The following is an 18,912-nucleotide window of genomic DNA, read 5'->3' on the forward strand; positions in this document are numbered from 1 at the left end:
GCGCGATGGCCCCGAAGATGAAGGGCATGATGTAGTTGACGGTGGCCGAGCAGAAGGACAGGATGAAGGAGATGGCAATGTAGGCCACCAGCCCGGCCACGGCGCTCTGGCTGGCCGAGGGCAGGGCCGTGCCGGCGGCTGGGAGCTGGCTGGCGTTCCCAAAGGGAAGCGTTGTGTTCTCCGGGGAGGGGTACACAGCCGACAGGACCCGTGTGACCCCGTAGCTGCTCCACAGAGCAGAGAAGGTGAGGAAGGCCGCGCCTCCAAGGTGGTCATACTTGCGGAAGGCGAGAAATCCGGCCAGGAGCTGGACAAAGCCTCCAATCAGGATGAGGTGGACACCTGAGGGACGCAGGAAGGGGTCAGGTGTGAAGCCAAGCACAAAAAGGCTGGAGCTGCGGGAGGGTCTAGGGCACACCCTACGGCGAGTCCCACGGTCTTCCTGTGAGCAGCCCTGTGGCCTCTCTGCCTGCCCCTCTTCCCACCTTTATGGGAAATTTCTGTGCGCGGCCCCTTGGCTCACTGTGGTGAGCAGGCCCCGAGGACGGCTTGGATCCAGCAGGGAATGGCACGTGGCATATGTGGCCCAGCGGGCGCGGAAGGAGGAGCAGCCATCCCCAGGAGCACACAGACCTGCACGGTGGACACGGCCCACATTTCCCCTGCCATCCCGCCAGTGGTGTCCATGGGCCCACGGGGATGACCCTCAAAGAGCTCGGGGGATGCTCGGCCCCACCCCGAGCAGCGGCACCCACCTGCCAGGACCTGCTCTGCCGCCCGAGGCCCGAGGCCGGTGGCGGCCGTGGTGAAGTTCTGCAGGCACAGGAGGAAGGCGCTGACCACGTTGCCGAGCAGCCCCAGCACCCCTGGCTCGCTGTAGAAGACGGCGGCGAAGCCCTCGGTGCCGGCCATGGCCCTTCCAGACAAAACAGCAGAGTCGGCCCTCACCCCACGGCCGGGCTCGGGCGCGCCGCCAGCCCTCAGAGCCGTGCCCCTGCCCTGAGAAACTGGTGACAGGCTCAGGTGTTTCCACGTTCCTCCCCGCTCCTCGCTGCAGACAAAGGCTCGATTCAAAGCACCGCTTGAGGTGCCTGCTTTCCGCAGCCCTATCCAGAAAAAACACACACAACCTATTTAGGCGACCGGGATTCCTGGCAAAAACATGTTTAGGTGCCCCGAAGCGCTGCAGGTGGTGGTGATGGCTGCTGTCCCCTCTTCTCCAGGCTGCTGGAGATGGAGGGACGTGAATAGCCCAACACAAACCAACAAACATCCAGACGAAACCCACAAGGTATTTTTGAGCCGTTCCAGGACGTTTCTTATCCACTGTTGCAGACAAACAGGGCAGGCACGGTGCGCACACACAGTCTCCCTTCCAGATGGAATTTTCCAGCTCCATCCCCTTTCTTGAAACCCCAGTGACTAAATGGGCTATTTTCAAACCCTTCATACCTCTCCCATGAACTCGTCTGTTTGCAGGCAGCCCCCACGTTTCCACTCCTCGGCGCTCCTGGGTACCAGGAGCTGAAGTTTTCTCTCTGAGGGTTTTGTTGGGAAACGAAGATGAAAATAAAACAGCAATGTTCTTGTTATTTGGGTATTTTTAGAATATTTGGTGAGCTAAAAAAGCTGGAAAGGGAGAAGGTGATGTATTCCCTTCTCAACCATTCCAAAGAAACCTTTGGAAAGGGAGGAAAGCTCCGCTATTGTTAGGGGGAGTGAGGAGGAGGGAAGGGAGCACCACCCAAAGAAAAATAATATGGGAATAATAGCGAAACTAAATCCCAGGATCACACAAATCCTCAGCACAAATTTACATTTTGCAAGCATCAGTACCCTCTGGATTTCTTGTTCTGCTAAAACCCCTGCGTTTTCCCCTCTCCATTTATTCTGAAGGATGTCACTTCCCCAAAGGAAGAAGGATGAAGGATAAATCGACTCTGACAGCTCCAAATGGCCTTGGCAACATCAGCTCTCATCAAATATGGGAAGGCTGAAAACCTCCAAGCAAATCTTGGGGAACAATGAATTATTCAATTACTGGGTTGTGCTAAAGGCTGGGTTTGGGGATTTAGAGAGATAAGGAGATGCACCAAATCCCAGTTCCCAGGGAGGAATACTCCCTTTTCCCATCAAGGCACTGCCTTTAAGGGTGTACCAAGGAACGCTGTGCCCTTGGGCAGAGATGAGCTGCGGATTCCACAATTTTGCCTCTTTTATTATTTTAAATGGCACTTCTATGTAAAGAAGCAGTCTGGTTTAAATGGTTACACTTGGAAATGAGCCACAAAATTGAGCTCCTCCAGATGTTTTGCCCTGAAACAGCCCAGGCAGGGCTCAATGACAAACTCAGAGCCCCTGCTTGGAGTGGGGCCCAGGAAGAGGGTGAGCGGGATTTGGGAGGGAGATGGGCTGGCCAGGTGACCCCTTGGCTCCCAGCAGGGGTTTTTTAAATTTGACAGAGCTCGTTTTTGTTGGTGTTTTTTGCATGACAGGCGTGCAACAAAGAGCTGGGACTCGGGAGGGATGGAGAGACACATCTCACAGGGATGTTCTCTCTTCTTCCAGTGCAGACATGGGAGAAGGGAGGAAGACAAACACCAGAACATGCTGTCAGGATAAAGAGGTGTAAAGGGGAAGGATGTGAGAGGATTCGGCCCAAGAGATGGAAAAAGAGGAGGAAAAGCAGGGTTTGGGGTTGGAACCAACTGCAGTTGAACCCGCCGCTCACACCCACCGCCCACACCATCCCAGACTCATGGTCCCTGCCCTGGGACCGGTTCACAGCTGGGCATTGTCCCTGCCCCTGCTTCCTGCAAGGTCAGGACACATCAAACCAGGAAAACCCTTCTGCTGTTGTCTCGGGAGCAGCAGCACTGGAATGCCGGGGGCTGCACTGAGCCTGGACAAACGAGGGGAACCCCCAGGGGAAGGTTTCTGATCAAACATGCCCTGGTTTGGCCCTGGCATAGCCCCACCCATGGGTGCTGTCACTGTCCTTAAGGACCCATTTCTCCACATGCACCACAGCACCCTGGCGGTGCGACAGGCTAACGTGGGGCTGTGCGGGAGCCAGGGGAGCAGGTGGAAAATCCCTCTCTCCCAGGTGGGACCAGCAGCTCCCTGCACACCCAGGGCATCAGCAGCACAGCCACGGTCCCGGAAACCACGGCATGGAGATGTCCCCGTGCTGAGGAGGCGCCTGGACACCGGGGTGCTGCCAGAGAGCTGCACCTCTAGTAGGGATGGGGCAGCCCGGGATGATCCTTCCCTTGCTCAAATCCCTGTGCAGCAAGGGCGAAGCCAAAGCCACACCCTCCCTCATCCTTCCTCCTCCACCTTCTTTCCTCCCCCTGCTTACCCCCGACACCCCTCGCCATGGGGGCTGCAGGAATGCTGTGTGAGGTCCTCCCTCCCTCCTGGCTCTTGTCCCCGATGACCTCGGAGCCACATGGGACAGGCTCTGGACGCCGCTTCCTTCACCCCCTGCTGTCCTCACAACGTCTTCCCTTCACTCCCTTCCAGGAAAGATCATTCCCATCCCATCCCCATTTCCATGGGGCTCTCAGGCTTTGCAGGAATCACTCTGTGCATCCGACAGCCGCTGCTGCTTCTCCAGGACCAATACTAACAGGAATATTCCAGGGCATGGACATTCCGTGCCCAGGAGGCTGGAGCGAGGCTCCCCACACCACGGGACACATCCATGAACACCAAACCATTCCATTTTCACTCATCCCCAGTGGCATCCTGCCATTAGTTTTCCACCCCACCTTGTTAGTGATAACAAACGTTTACAGAGCTCTGAGGAAACACTGCCTCTCTCCAGACAAACATGGAAAGAGAACAAAATTCATTTTGGATAAACACTCAGCAAGATGAACAGTGCACAACACGCAGCTGGATTTAACATCACAACCCTGCCTCTCCTCTGGGGCGCACCAGAAAGGAATTGCCAGGGATACATTGCTGCAACAAAGGTCTGCGTGGGGGTTAGTAAAAAATCTGATTTTAAATTAAGGTGTGTCCCACCAGGATGTTTTTCTGCCCAAAATAATAAATGACCCCGGGTTCCACTGCTGGACAAAGCAAAGAGCTGTGGCATTCCCCAAAATTCCAAATACTGCTTTGGGAGCAAAGGCTCCCGGTGTTCCCTGGAAGCTCCAGGGTGCGCTCCCAGTTCAGTGACCCAGCAGAGCTGGAGATGGAGAAGGAGGAGAGCTGGGAAAGACTCAGCCAAACACCCAAACACTGAAGGTATTCAAGAAAAGCATCCAAGAAAACCACCACTGCCTCACTCCTGCCTCTGCAGCTGGGATTTACCTGCTTTGGTGACACTTCGGCTCAATGGGAGGATGATCTTGTCCCTCTCATTTCCTGGTGAATCCCACGTTTATAGTCCTCCTCAGGAGGAGGAGCCTGGAGCCGGTTGCTTCACCCATTGGCACTTGTGGCATTTTGAAGATAGGAGTTTCCTTGAACCTTGTCAGTTATTGTCTGAAACCTTTATTTATTTCCTGAAACGGGGGGTGTGGAGGGGGGTTTCCCTTCTGTCCAGCAGGGAAAAGCCACCCCTCCTCATGGAGTCCCCCCACCCTCTGGGTCCCCAAGGGCTGATGTCATCCCCCTGGAAATTCAGTCGCACAAAACAGAAAGCAAATTGCCTTTTGGATGCAGATATAAACCCTGCCACCGGCACCTTCCAGCCACACACCTCTGCCATCCCTCGCGCCGAGCACACCGAGCCGGGAGAGGCACTGGGAACAGCAGCCACCAGCATGGTCTACTCCACCTTCCAGGTAAAACCCTTCCATGAAAACCCTCCGCATCCCTGAGCTCGCCTTTAAGGAGGAAATGTCTCTTTCCGGGCGGTTCCTCTGCTGGTCCAGCTGAGCGTGGCATTAAACAGGAGCCTGCCCCAGAATTAACAATTTCCAACCGTTTTCACAGTCACTTAATTCAGCTACTGACCTTTCCCTGCCATCCTGCTCCTTTCAACTATTCCTTCCCAAATATTCTCCGAACCATGCCATGTTGTTGTTGTTGGGATGTGCTCCGTGGGTTTTGCTCCTCGTGCCCACTCCGAGCTGGTCCCACTCCCTGCAGGGTCTCGTGGCAGGGCTGCAAAGGCTCTGTGCCCCTTCAGCTGTGTGGTTTTATTCCCCTGGATGTTCTTGGCATCCCTGCTGGACGCAGCTTTGGAAAATATTTTTTCCCCTCCTTTAAGTATGTTGTTACTTTTACGTGTTCATTTGATCTGTGAGTGTCTCACGATGGAGAGGCACAACCAGGAAAACTGCTCCGAGAGACCTTCCAGCAGCTCCAGTGACAAATTCCCTCTCTGTGTCTCTCCTCTAGAAATCTCAGAAGTTCTTGGCAAGCTCTCGGCAAGTCCACAAAACTGCTGCGCACGGTTTGTATCTCTCAGCATTCCCCATCCTTTCCTAGCGGGCATCCCTAAATAATCACTGCTGGAAAAGGAGGTGCTGGGCTGAGCACACCGAGAGGAATCCTCAGAATCTTGGAAGGCAAAGCTTCCAAATGTTTGGGGGTCCTGTGGTGCTTTGCACCCCCGGGGATAAAGGACCAGGAGAAAAGCAGCAAAGAGTAGAAATGTGGATTGTTAGTCCCGTGCTAAACCAGAACTTTAACCGGTTTAGAACCAGACTTTCCAAATTCTTTGACCAGAAATGTAAGAGGTGGAAAGGGTGGCTCAGATCCTTAACTCCTCCACTTGTCACTGCTTCCTAATTACACCTGATCCTGCTCCGGGCATCGCCTGGAGAGATTCATGGGTCTCTTTCTGTGGCTCCAGCGCTGCCCAGCTTTGGATTAAATTAACCACAACTTGGCTCTGCAGACACTTGGTTTATTTTGTCTCTTACCTTGGTCTAAGTTTGTCTATTAACTGATCTCAAAATATGTTCTTGGTCTATTATGTTTATTAACTTATTTCTAAAACTTTTCTTGGTTTAGTATAAGTTTATTATAAGTTTATTAACTTCTTTTAAAAAAGGCTTTTGGCTTATTGTAAGTTTATAATAAGTTTATTAACTCATTTTAAAATATATTCTTAGTCTTTCCTCTCAATTTATTTAAAAATGAGTTATTAATAAAATAAATGCAAGGAATGTTGCTTAATGAAACCTGAGGACAAGAGAAATAATAACCCACAGGGATTTATTTGGTCCTGTATCAAATTTAATTTTTTAATGAAGTCCTGCCATGCCAGGAGGAAAACCCCGGAGTCATGGATTGCTTTTAGCTCAAGGGTTAAAACCTGCCGCTGCCTGCTGAGGTGACAAAGAGCATTTGATGCCGGGAAGGAAGCAATCCAGCTTTTCTGGGTGCTGGGTGATGGGAGCAGATTTTCCTGCAGCCTCTCCAAGCCCTGACATCACCGCTGCCGCTCCGGGAAGGCGGCGGGGGGGGACCCGGGGATGCTCCGGGGGGACCCGGGCTGGGGTCGGCAGCGGCTCCCGGAGTGCTGAGCGCCGGGATTCCTGCAGGAATGCGTTCCGCGGGAGGGGGAATGCGCTCCCGGTGAGTCAGGCGGTGATGGCATTCCCAGCTGTGTTTACAGGACTGGGCTCGAGGTGAGCCCGAACAGGAGCCAGCGCTCCGTGAGTCACTGACGTGACATTTCGGGATGAATCCAAACTAAGGGAATTAGGGAATGGTCATTTCATTAATTGCCGTGTTTGCTCTCCCCGAAACAAAGCCTCTTGTGTACCTGCCGATCTGGATGAGCTTTCCTCTTGGAGCAAAGTATTTTTAATTTTTTCACCTGTGGTTCGTTTAATTTGGACATTTATTCATCTTTTATCTCCATCTGTGTGTGCACCCCCATGTCTATCCGTAAGTAAATGTATGGATTTGCCATCCTGCAGATGTTGGCTACCTGGAATTTTATTTTTCCTGCTCTCCTGCGCAGGAAACTCTCAAATTAGCAGTATAAATTGTAACAGGCCATAACAATTTTAATTCTATGAATTATAAATATATTCATTATATTCTGTATTATAACTCTAGAATTATGAATAATTTCATGAATAATAACTTATTGTATGAATTATTAAAATTATTATATCAAATTAATATATATATAATCTAAACAAGACAATATGTCACTGGAATTAAAACAGACAGTAGACACAAGCCGAATATTTTGCTTTTTAACTCACTTTTAACGATTAGCATCCTTTGGAGTGCATAGGGCTTAAGAGCTTTGGTGGCTGAGTCAAGACGCTTCAGTGTCTTGTAGGATGGGACAACTGCTGGATAAATGCCGGCTTTGGGTCTAGTCCTGCTTTCCAAAAAATTATGGAAGTTTTGGATTTCTGTGGTCCATTCCTGCCCTGCCTTTCCTCTGGATAAAGGGACATCATTTGTCCCTTTATCCCCAAAAATGGTTGTTGGACCCCCCCGCCCCCCCCCCAAGGAGAGGGGATGGGGCTGAGCTCACCTGAACCTTCTGGAAGCCACCCCAGGAGGAGCCCAGAGCACCCGTGGGATATGAAATGTTATCCATAGAATGTATGGAATCAGAGAGCATCCCAAGCCGGGAGGGAGCCACGGGGATGATGAATTCCAGCTCCCTGCCCTTGCAGGGCTCCCCAGTGCAGCTCCCGAGCCCGGAGCCGCGGCTGCCAGCGCAGGGCTCAGCGCTGTCCTTGTCCCCTCCCCGTGTCGCGGCGCTGCAGTGGCGGCCCGGAGCGCTCCCGAGGACACCGTGACCAGCAGCTTCGCCTCGTTCATCTCGGCGGCGCGGCCCGAGCACCTGTCCCAGACCGTGCGGCAGCGGAGCAAGAGGATGATCCTGGACAGCCTCGGCGTGGGGCTGGTGGGCAGCACCACGCGCGTCTTCGACATCGCCCTGCGCTACTGCCGGGTAGGGACAGAGCTGCCACTGCCATTTGTCACTGCCACCGCCACTGCCACTGCCACTGCCACTGCCACTGCCACTGCCACTGCCACTGCCACTGTCACTGCACCACCACTGCCACTGCCACTGCCACTGCCACCGCCCCACCACCGCCCCACCACTGCCACTGCCACGGCCACTGCCACTGCCACTGCCACTGCCATTTGTCACTGCCACAGCCACTGCCACTGTCACTGCCACAGCCTCTGCCACTGCCACTGCCACTGTCACTGCACCACCACTGCCACTGCCACTGCCACCGCCACTGCCCCACCACTGCCACTGCCACTGCCACTGCCACTGCCCCACCACTGCCACTGCCACTGCCACTGTCACCGCCACTGCCACTGCCATTTGTCACTGCCACCGCCACTGCCACTGCCACCGCCCCACCACCGCCCCACCACTGCCACTGCCACTACCACTGCCACTGCCACTGCCACTGCCCCACCACTGCCACTGCCACTGCCACTGCCACTGCCACTGCCACTGCCACTGCCATTCGTCACTGCCACCGCCACCGCCACTGCCACTGCCACTGCCACTGCCACTGCCACTGTCACAGCCACAGCCACTGCCACTGCCACTGCCACTGCCACTGCCACCGCCACTGCCACAGCCACTGCCACTGCCACTGCCACTGCCACTGTCACAGCCACTGCCACTGCCACTGCCACTGCCACTGTCACTGCCACAGCCACTGCCACTGCCACTGCCACGGCCACTGCCATTTGTCACTGCCACTGCCACTGCCACTGCCACCGCCACTGCCACTGCCATTTGTCACTGCCACCGCCACTGCCTCTGCCACTGCCACTGCCACTGCTACTGCCACCACCACCGCCACAGCCACTGCCACTGCCACAGCCACTGTCACTGCCACTGCCACTGCACCACCACTGCCTCTGCCACAGCCACTGCCACTGCTACTGCCACCGCCACCGCCACTGCCACTGCCACTGTCACTGCCACAGCCACTGCCACTGCCACTGCCACTGCCACTGCCGCTGCTACTGCCACTGCCACTGCCACAGCCTCTGCCACTGCCACTGCCACTGCCACTGCCATTTGTCACTGCCACCGCCACCGCCACCGCCACTGCCACTGCCACTGCCACTGCCGCTGCCGCTGCCACTGCCACTGCCCCACCACTGCCATTTGTCACTGCCACCGCCACTGCCACTGCCACTGCCATCGCCACAACCACTGCCACTGCCACTGCCTCTGCCACTGCCACTGCCACTGCCACTGCCACTGCCACTGTCACTGCCCCACCACTGCCCCGCCACCGCCACTGCCACCGCCACTGCCACTGCCACTGCCACTGCCCCACCACTGCCGCTGCCACTGCCGCTGCCACTACCACTGCCCCACCACTGCCACCGCCACCGCCACTGCCACTGCCACTGCCACTGTCACTGCCCCACCACTGCCCCGCCACTGCCACTGCCACTTCCACTTCCACTGCCACTGCCACTGCCACTGCCACCACCACTGCCACTGCCCCACCACTGCCACTGCCACCGCCCCACCACTTCCACTGCCACTGCCACTGCCACTGCCACTGCCACTGTCACTGCACCACCACTGCCACTGCCACCGCCCCACCACTGCCACGGCCACTGCCACTGCCACTGCCACTGCCACTGCCACTGCCACTGCACCACCACTGCCCCTGCCTCTGCCACAGCCTCTGCCACTGCCACGGCCACTGCCCCACCACTGCCACTGCCACTGCCCCACCACTGCCACTGCCACTGCCACAGCCTCTGCCACTGCCACTGCCACTTCCACTTCCACTGCCACTGCCACTGCCACTGCCACTGCCACCGCCACTGCCACCTGTCACCGCCACTGCCACTGCCACTGCTACTGCTACTGCCACTGCTACCTCTACTGCCACCACCGGGGCTGATCCTGGTGGATGCGGGGGCTGCGAGTGGCCGGCGCCATCCCGGCTGCTCCAGGGCTCCGCTGACATTCCCTCTGTTCCACAGGAGCTGTACCCCTCCGTGGCTGTGAGCTCTGTCTATGGGAAGCCCGGGGTGAAGCTCTCCCCGACGCTGGCTGCCTTCACCAACGGCGTGGCGGTAAGGATGGATCTTTCCGGGGGATCTGTGATCCCGGCTTCTCCGAGGGGGATTTATGCTCCTGGCTTTCCCAGGGGAATCTATGCTCGCAGCTTTCCCAGGAGAATTTGCGCTCCCGGCTCTTCCAGGGGAATCTGTTCTCCTGTTTTTTTCCAGGGGGATGTGTGTTCCTGGCTCTCCCAGGGCTCTCTGTGCCCTGTGGTGCCAGGAATTAGCATTTCAGGAAACAGAGCGGTCAGTGATGGGGGACAAAAGCCGGGGATCTCCTGGCTTTTAGTGGAGTCGAATGGTGTCCCGTGGGGACACCGAGTGGAGGCTTTGGCAGAATTTCCTCAGGAATATCAGCAGGGAGCCCTCATTCCCTCAGCATCCGGCCAGCACATCCTCATCCCTGTTTCCCTGGCAGACTCATTCCATGGATTTTGACGACACCTGGCACCCTGCCACTCACCCCTCGGGGGCCGTCCTGCCGGCTCTCCTGGCAGCTTCCCAGATGCTCCCTCCGAACACCAAACCCAACGGCCTGGATTTCCTGCTGGCTTTCAACGTGGGCCTGGAAGTGCAAGGGAGGCTCATGCACTTCTCCACTGAGGCTCACGACATTCCCAAAAGGTAAAGCTCCCGTTCTTCCCTGAGGATGAAGAGGGTTGGTGAGTCTGGGTTTTAAAATGTTAGCTTAGGTTAAACCAAGTTTAGGTCCAGTTTAATTTAGCTTTACCCCAGGGCAAAGCCTTATTGAGAGCCAAATGCCAGAGGTGATTGCACCACGCATTTATTTGGAGATTTCCGGGAATTGTGCCTCAAAATAACCCTCAGGAGGACTCCCAGGGAGAACAATGCCATCGTCTGACCCAGCCAGGGCAGGATCCCAGAACCAAGCAGAGTTTGGTGGTGGGCACGGCCCCTGGGCCCACTGCTACCGCCAGCAGTGCCCTGGTGAGATCCAAGTGATGGAATCAACCAGGAACTGTTCCCTTGGGGGTGTGTGAGACTGAATTATTTGTCAGAGGGGTAGAAAGTTTGGCTGTGAGGACACAAACCATGGCATCTCCCGGAGAAAGTCCAAATTGCTTTTTGGAGATGCTGAGCTCACCCTGGTGTTTCTGAGGAGGTTTCAAGGAGAAACTCCGCTTTTAGACTAAATTTATGTTAATCAACTCTAAATTTAGAGTTAAACTAAAGGCTAGTAAAACTCTGATTTTAAAGGTTAATTTACTAGTTAAAATTCATGGTTAAATTTAGAGTCAGGCGAATCCCACCCGCACCAGAGCCATGAGGGAGTTCCGCTGGCTGACGAGCCCCTCATTCTCCATTCCCTTTTCCACGGGAGGGGTGCTTTGGTGTTCCCAGGGCTGCTCATTCCTGCCGCCCCCCCCGCAGGTTCCACCCTCCCTCAGTGGTGGGCACCCTGGGCAGCGCCGCGGCCGCGGCCAAGCTGCTGTCCCTCAGCTCGGCGCAGTGCTGCCACGCCCTGGGCATCGCCGCGTCCCTCGCCGGGGCGCCCATGGCCAACGCCGCCACCCAGGCCAAGCCTCTGCACGTGGGCAATGCCACCCGCCTGGGCTTGGAGGCCGCTCTGCTGGCGGCCCGAGGGATGGAGGCCAACCCCTTGATCCTGGATGACATCCCCGGCTGCTCGGGGTTCAGCGCCTTCTACAGCGTCTACCAGCCCAAGCCGCTGCCCGCGCCCGGCCAGCACCACGAGTTCCTCCTGGAGAAGCAGGACATCGCCTTCAAGCGATTCCCAGCCCACCTGGGCATGCACTGGGTGGTGGATGCTGCCTTGTCCGTCCGGAACCTCTTCATCAACTACGCGGGGTCCTTCTCCCCGTCGCTGATCCGCAGGATCGTGCTGAAGATCCCGGTGTCCAAGTACATCAACCGGCCTTTCCCCAGCTCGGAGCACCAGGCCAGGCACTCCTTCCAGTTCAACGCCTGTGCCGCCCTGCTGGATGGCGAGGTGGGCCTGGGCTCCTTCTCCGAGAGCAGCATCCAGCGGCAGGAGCTCAGGGAGCTGCTGGACAAGGTGGTGGTGGAGCACCCTGAAGACAACGTGGCCAACTTTGACAAGATGTACGGAGAGGTGGCCCTGCTCCTGCACACTGGGGACGTCCTGACGGGCAAGTGTGACACTTTCTACGGGCACTGGAGGAAGCCCCTGAGCAAAGAGTCGCTCCTGAAGAAGTTTCGATCCAACGCCTCCCACGTGCTCCCAGAAGAAAAAATAGAAGCCATCATCGCTCTGGTGGACAACCTGGAGGACCTGTCAGACAGCTCCCAGCTGGCCTGCAGCCTGTGAGGGGACAGCATGGGGGCTTGGTGAGGGGCTTGTCCGGGTGAAACTGCGATTCCTTTCTTCATTGGTGCTTTCCTGTTGATTCCCAAGGACAGACAGGTTCCCACCCCTTCCAGTAGATAATTCCAGAGGAACCCACGAGGCAGGAGGTGTGTTTGGGTTAGCACACGGAGTAAACTTCAACTCCTGGTTGATGCTGGCTGAGGAGCTGAGAGGCCACCACAACTATAAAATATTTCCATGGCAATCTCTGAGAATCCTGGGGTGTTATCCAGTTCTCCGGAAGGAACGGTGCCTATGCATTTCCTACAGCTGGATTCCAAGTTTTTTCTGTGCAGAACTCCTGACCGCCGAGTCTGGGAAGAGGAGGACGTTCAGCTGCAGAGCCTGTGCTTTTCTTAGTGCTCCTCTGGGCACATTTGGGATCAGGGTCAGGCAGGCCCATCCTTGCTGCAAACAGCCCTGCCTGCAGAACTCTCCGGCAGAGAGGGATTTTTTTTCCTTTCCAGTAAAAGCCTCCCATTTCTCCAGCCCGTGGTCACTGTTCTCCAATTCTCTGTGTACAAAGGATGGTTTGAAGACCCTTGAGACCCGGATGTCTTTTCTGAAGGGGGGACAGTTGGTAGGTGAGGAGCCCTACATCAGTCCTACACCCTGAGAGTGATGCCTGTCCATCCCAGGGCTGTCCCACACCATCCCTCCGGGCTTTCCCAGACTTTCCCAGGCACCTGTTCTGAGCTGGCTCTCCAGGTGGCCCATGGGCTTCTCTAGCAGGTGACTTGGGCACATGCACTGTGACTCCCTTTGGGAAATTCCTGTTTCCCTCCTGTGAGAGGAGGGGAAGCTCCTTGAGATTCGGGTCTTAACTCATTTTTTCCAGCTGGGATGAAATCTGTGCTCCTGAGCAGCCATTCCCGGGAAGGCTCCTTCCCCTGCACCCTCCCTGAGCGGTGAGAGGGAGAACTCAACATTTCTCCACATGAAATACTGGGATAGCTGATCCAAAGAGCTCCTTTCCAACATGATCATGATAAAATTGTGGAATCTGCTGTAGGAATTAATATTCCAGGGGGATGAGATGGGAGCAAACAAGAAGGAAGATCCTTTTTCTCTTGCTGGTCGTGGTTTGTGCAGGGAACGAGCCATCCAGGAAAAAACTGTTTTCCCACCTGTTAATCCACTCTCTCCCACTGTCCAATATTCACAATGAACCTTGCTGAATAAAGAATGGAATTAAATTAATTTTCTCCATGAAGATTTAATGCTGCATTGTGTAAACCATCCGTTTTGTTTGGGATACTCACAATACAGAGGCTTTTCCAAAAGATGGGAAGCCCAGCAGAGGCTGGGACAGGGACAGCTGGAATGCTGGCCTGTGGCCAGTGGTTTCTCCAGGGAAAATCACTGAGCCCCGCAGGTTCTTTTTCCTGGAGACAACAACAACCAGCAGCCAGCAAAGCCTCCAGTGCTCCAACACCATCACTCCAAGAGAAGTTCCTCCATCAGCAACACATTCCAAATACTTGCTAAATTTCCATGAGAAGTGTTAAGTTTCCCGTGGTTTGGGTCAGGATCCCCAAAAGTGTCATCCCACATTTCACCCTCCGGTGAACGGGAAAGCCATGGAGCCGGTGTCCTCCAGGCCAGCTGGCGCCCCAGCCCTTAAAGGGATCAGTGTGCGAGTGAGAACGAAGATGGGCTCCAGTGGAGGGAATGAAACCCTCTGCCATGGGGAATGAAACCCTCTCCCATGGGGAATGACCCTCTGCCATGGGGAATGACCCTCTGCCATGGGGAATGAAACCCTCTCCCATGGGGAATGACCCTCTGCCATGGGGAATGACCCTCTGCCATGGGGAATGAAACCCTCTGCCATGGGGAATGACCCTCTGCCATGGGGAATGACCCTCCGCCATGGGGAATGAAACCCTCTGCCATGGGGAATGAAACCCTCTGCCATGGGGAATGACCCTCTGCCATGGGGAATGAAACCCTCTGCCATGGGGAATGAAACCCTCTGCCATGGGGAATGACCCTCTGCCATGGGGAATGACCCTCTCCCACGGGTACAGACCTTTTCCCATGGGCTTTGACCTCTCCTGTAGGGATTGACCTTCTCCCGCGGGAACCAGCCCTGTTCCATGGGGATTAACCCCCTCCCGCGGGCAGGACCCTCCGTGGGGTTGCACGTCAGCCGGGCACGGCCGTGGGACATCAGCACCCTGGAGAGCAGCCGCCGGACGCTCCCCGGGCGCCGGGCCCGAGGGGACTCTGCTCCCGGGGGTCTCTCCCTGGGGTCCCTCCCTGGGATCCCTTCCCGGAGCTCCATTCACGAGATAAAAGTGAGGAGATGCCCGTGGCTTTCTCCCATGGCATTCCTGTCTTTAGTTCCCACAAACGACTCAATGGAAACCAGCTCGTTCCCGCTGATCATCCAAAGCACTGAATATATTTGTGACCTTGCCTTTTTCCGCACCATGAAGAATTTTGGATTCCCCGGGAAATTCCAGCAAGGAAAAATGAGTACGATTCAGAGATGGTTTCAGTTTTACAGAGGATTTGGACTGTAGAGGTCAGAAGAGCTCTCCCTCCTTTCCAGCGTTCTTCCCGTGAGGACATCGCTGCTACCTCAGTGTGGCCAGCCTGGGAACTGCTCTGCTTGAGAATCCCCGCGTCCTTCACTGTTTTATGCTTTTTAGATAACTTTGAAATGTCTTTTTAAATGGCTAAAGGAAGAAGAAAACTTAGGACAGTCCCACAAGTAACCAGCTGCCATCAGAGTCAGACTCCTCTGTGCCAGACCATCCTCAATCCCTTGCACAAATCCAGGTGAACTCCTGGACTTCTCATTCTCTGTTCTTCATGTAGGCTCCTCATCCCTGCTTTTAACAATCCTGAGTGACAGAAACCCCACAATTATTGATACAGATCTGAGGATGAAACTTGGAACTCCAGTTTCAGGAGCGTTTGAGTGTCACACCGAGGCCAAAATCCCAAATCCCGGGCAAGGAGTGTGTTTGGACAGTCACAGCTGGATTTAAACCTCTGGCTTGGTGGGAGAGCCAGCAGCACCAGGCAGCTTGAGACAAGAAACAGGAGGAAAAGAGGAAAGGAGACAGAAATTTCCAGCTGCGGAAAAGTGACTCTGAAAAGGACAGGAGTGACAGGTGGACAGTGTAGGAGTGAGGACTTCAACTGCAGCAAAAGGGATAGCAAGAATTAGGGAAAACGTCCCAACAATTGCAGCGCAGCTGCAGCAGCAGGACAGATCTCTCCAGAAGAAGTGTCAGTGACGGAGATGTATAAAAGCAGGATTCACACCCAGAGCAGAGCAGGCCGCCTCGGGAGAACTCCCAAGCCCTGCTTCGTGGCTATGATTTGAGGCTTGTCCCAGGTTTGTACAATTAAACCTTGGACCTTTAAATTGGCCAGTCGAACTCAGGGACCAGGCTGTGGTCAGGGCTCCCCTTCGTGCCTGCAGCCACATCCGTGCAGTACCTGGAAACCTCAACCAGGTTCTCGTCGGGGTCTCGGAAGTAGATGGAGGTTATTGGGCCCACAGCACCAGTTCTGGCCACGGGGCCTTCTTCAATGGCCACCCCACAGGCCTGGAGGAGACAGGGGAGCAGGGGTTGGATGTCATGTCAGCATCGTGCCCTCCTCCCCCAGCCTGACGTTCCCCAGGAAGGTGTCATTTAGAGGCTCTGGATTCGTGTCTCCTGGGATGACACCGCCCTGGGGACACTCTGCGCCTGCCTCACCTCCAGGTGCTCCAGCAGCTTCTCCAGGGGCGCTGCTGTGATCAGGCAAAAATCCGCAGAGCCGGGCACCGGGCGCCAAGCCTTGGGCTCGAACTCCTGCCCAGCCTGGTGCAGGTTGAACTTCTGGTGCCCAAAACGCAGAGCTTTGCGATTTCCCTGTTCCCAAAGGAAAAGGCCAAGTTAAGGGAGACCTCCTGGGCTGGAAACCTTCAGCACCCGCTCCCCCGAGCAGTCCTGGAAACCCTGGGGACCTGGTGGAGTCCTGCTAACCCAGACTAGGGTTACCTTGAAAGTCACCACCTCCATGCCCAGGACTCTGGAATAAAAGGCCACAGTGTCCTCAATGCTCCTCACAGTCAGCACAAGGTGGTCCAGGCGCTGGATGAAACACGAGGGTGGGCTCGTGCCCTCCTCCTTCCAAGCCATGCTCTCCGGGCTGGGAACTGGCATGGAAAACCAGAGAATGTGGAAGTTAGGAGCATCCAGCTATGCAGGGAAATGGAAAATGGCCCAGGGGGCTGAGGGCTGAGTGGGGATCACCCAGGCTTTCCTTTGTCCTGCAGGTGGCACAAGTACAGAAGCAATGAATCCTCCTCCCTGCAGGAGCCTCAGGCTCTGGTCTGCATCTGGTGGCACCTGAGCCTGTCCGAGCCCCTGGCTGGGCCAGGCGTGGGGACAATCCGGGTGACATCGCTGAGGGCTGGTGTCACCAGGACGCCAAGCTCCCAACGCACAAACCCCATGTGCACCAAGGATGGGACCATGTGTGTGATCCTTCCTCCAGCCCCTCTGGGCTCCTCCCGGGCGCGGGCGCTCATCCGGGTGGAGCCGAGGCTGGGGCCTGGCAGAGCAGCAGGAAACACCTGAGGACATTTCTCATCATTTGAGGTGCCAGATGTGATCCTGGGCAGAGGGTGAGGCAGTACCAGGGTGTGGGGACTCACCAGCCTGGCGTCACAGAGGTTCGTGGTGCTCAGGTTGGTTCAGATACTCTGGCACTGCCCTTGGCTTTTAGGGACATGGGCAAGGGAGGTGTTGGGCAGGCCTGGGGGAGTGGTTGGACTCAATCATCTCAGAGGGCTTTTCCAGCCTAAAGATTCCGTGATTCTGCAAGGGAAGTGGCTGGGGAGGAGAGATCCCGCAGCCCCGCTGACACAGGAGCAGGCTCAGCGTAAAGCCAGGTGCAGTTTCACTGGGATCTCTGCTCACTGCAGCCAGAGGAGTCTGTTTGGAGCAAGATCCCGTTATCGCATTCCATGGCAGCAGTTATGGGGGAGCCATCGACAGACCCAGGGCAACCCCTGCCCCTCCGTGCTGGGGTTTGGTGTTCATCAACCTCGGAGCCTCCTGGCTCCATCCCTCTGCAAATCCCTTCACCCCAGGCGTCCTCTCAGCTGCTCCCAAATTGCAGCACCTTCACGTCCCAACCTACTGCTCCCACCTCCTGCCCTCCCCTCCCCTCCCAGGTGAGCCCCTGAGCCCTGAAAAACTGAAAGGAGACAGGGCTGCAAAATTCCTGTTACCTCCAGAGGGACCAAGGACCGGAGGGCAGCACTGGATGGTTTTTTACGGCCGTCCTCTTCCTGCTGGGAGCAGCTACGTCACGGGACAAAGGGAGGGAATAATGAGATTGGAAACAGGAGCTCTAAACATTGACTCCTGCAGAGGTGGACCTTGACCCGAAGTCCAACTGCTTGAAAAATCCCGGAAAAAATAGTCTGGATTTTTCCCTTTACAAGCGAAAGTTGGGTTTATGTCCTGGCTTAAAGCTCCCACTGAAGAAACCAAAATATTCCCTGGAGAAGAGGGTCTGTCCAAGCAGCCACAGCAGCCTCCCACCTCCCTGACAGTAGACAGGGAATCTTGTCTCCAAGATTATTTTCTAACATGCGAAATAATAAAATAATCTTTGTTCTGTGAGGCAAATATCAAGGAGTTCAAATTCTTCAGTTGTTTAGGAGGAAGGCTGTGACTGACAGCTCCTGAGCCCCATGAACATCCCAAGAAACAGAGAACATTTAAAGAATGACAACATATCGGTGGGTTGGTGTAGGAAGACTCCTAAGAAAATGAGTTAAAAGCAGGCAATTCCCTGAGGGATCTGTTTGGATCTCTAGAGCTGCACATTTGGATCAAAGAACTGCACATTTCTCCACGCCAGTTAGGATGTGAGTAAACCTGAGCTAAAAGCAGTAAATCCATTAATATTTACAGCTCTGGACTTTCATCTGCTGGATGACTTTCCGTGGAGAGCTGCGGAGCAGCAGAGCCTGTTGGATGTCTGGATGTGGGAACACCTCACACCTGGAGCGTCTCCATGTGGTTTAACCCTCTGGTTTAGCACAGGCTCACTGAAATTGGAGCAGAAAAAAGGAGAAAGTCCCTGGAGAGAAGACGTTTTTCCGTTGGGAATGGTCTGCTGAGGAGTTGTGGCAGCAGCACTCACTTGGAAATCTGAGGCTTGGAGGGTTGTTTCCTGGTGGCAAAATTGTCTCCTGGAAAAGGAAGTTGTGGCTTGGATCTGACAATTCCACTTCCCCAGGAGAGATTTAGTCCAGGGCCAACAAGCTGGAGGGATCTTGGGATTGAGTTCAGGGTAGGAACCCAAATCCGCAACTTGGGAATGGTTTTGTGCTCAGCTCCTCGGAGGTGTGGCTGAAGACAAGGATTCCTGAGCTGCTCCCGACATCCAGAGAGGGATTTCCCTGCATGTTGGACATGGTGATGGAGTTGAAGTAGCTCAGCAAGTCCTCCATGGTGAGGTCCAGGGCAATCCCTGCTCCCACATGGCAGCGTTGGATGAGCTCCCCAAACTCTTGGTACTGCTGGATGAATTCCTGC

At 55.3% G+C, this 18,912-nt stretch overlaps 2 protein-coding genes across 3 annotated transcripts; one reads left to right on the forward strand and one right to left on the reverse strand.

Moving 5' to 3' along the window:
- Nucleotides 1-6,848: 6,848 nt before the first annotated feature.
- Nucleotides 6,849-12,313, forward strand: LOC120761937 (cis-aconitate decarboxylase-like). The gene is made up of 5 exons (XM_040083729.1): nt 6,849-6,858; nt 7,704-7,891; nt 9,922-10,014; nt 10,421-10,626; nt 11,395-12,313. The coding sequence occupies exons 1-5, from the start codon at nt 6,849-6,851 to the stop codon at nt 12,311-12,313; spliced, it is 1,416 nt and encodes a 471-aa protein (XP_039939663.1).
- A 2,500-nt stretch (nt 12,314-14,813) lies between these two features.
- Nucleotides 14,814-17,649, reverse strand: GLOD5 (glyoxalase domain containing 5). 2 transcript variants are annotated; one of them, XM_040084138.1, is made up of 4 exons: nt 17,595-17,649; nt 16,357-16,514; nt 16,072-16,227; nt 14,814-15,918 (listed from the first exon to the last, which is right to left on the reverse strand). In XM_040084138.1, exons 2-4 carry the CDS (start codon nt 16,495-16,497, stop codon nt 15,730-15,732), a joined length of 486 nt encoding a protein of 161 aa, XP_039940072.1. In that variant the 5' UTR covers nt 16,498-16,514; nt 17,595-17,649; the 3' UTR covers nt 14,814-15,729. The 2 variants fall into 2 exon arrangements, with proteins under 2 accessions (XP_039940072.1, XP_039940071.1); XM_040084137.1 differs by lacking the exon at nt 17,595-17,649 and having other exon boundaries at nt 16,357-16,521.
- Nucleotides 17,650-18,912: the final 1,263 nt, after the last annotated feature.

This window comes from Hirundo rustica, chromosome 21 (genome assembly GCF_015227805.2).
Source record: "Hirundo rustica isolate bHirRus1 chromosome 21, bHirRus1.pri.v3, whole genome shotgun sequence".
NCBI classification, from domain to species: domain Eukaryota; kingdom Metazoa; phylum Chordata; class Aves; order Passeriformes; family Hirundinidae; genus Hirundo; species Hirundo rustica.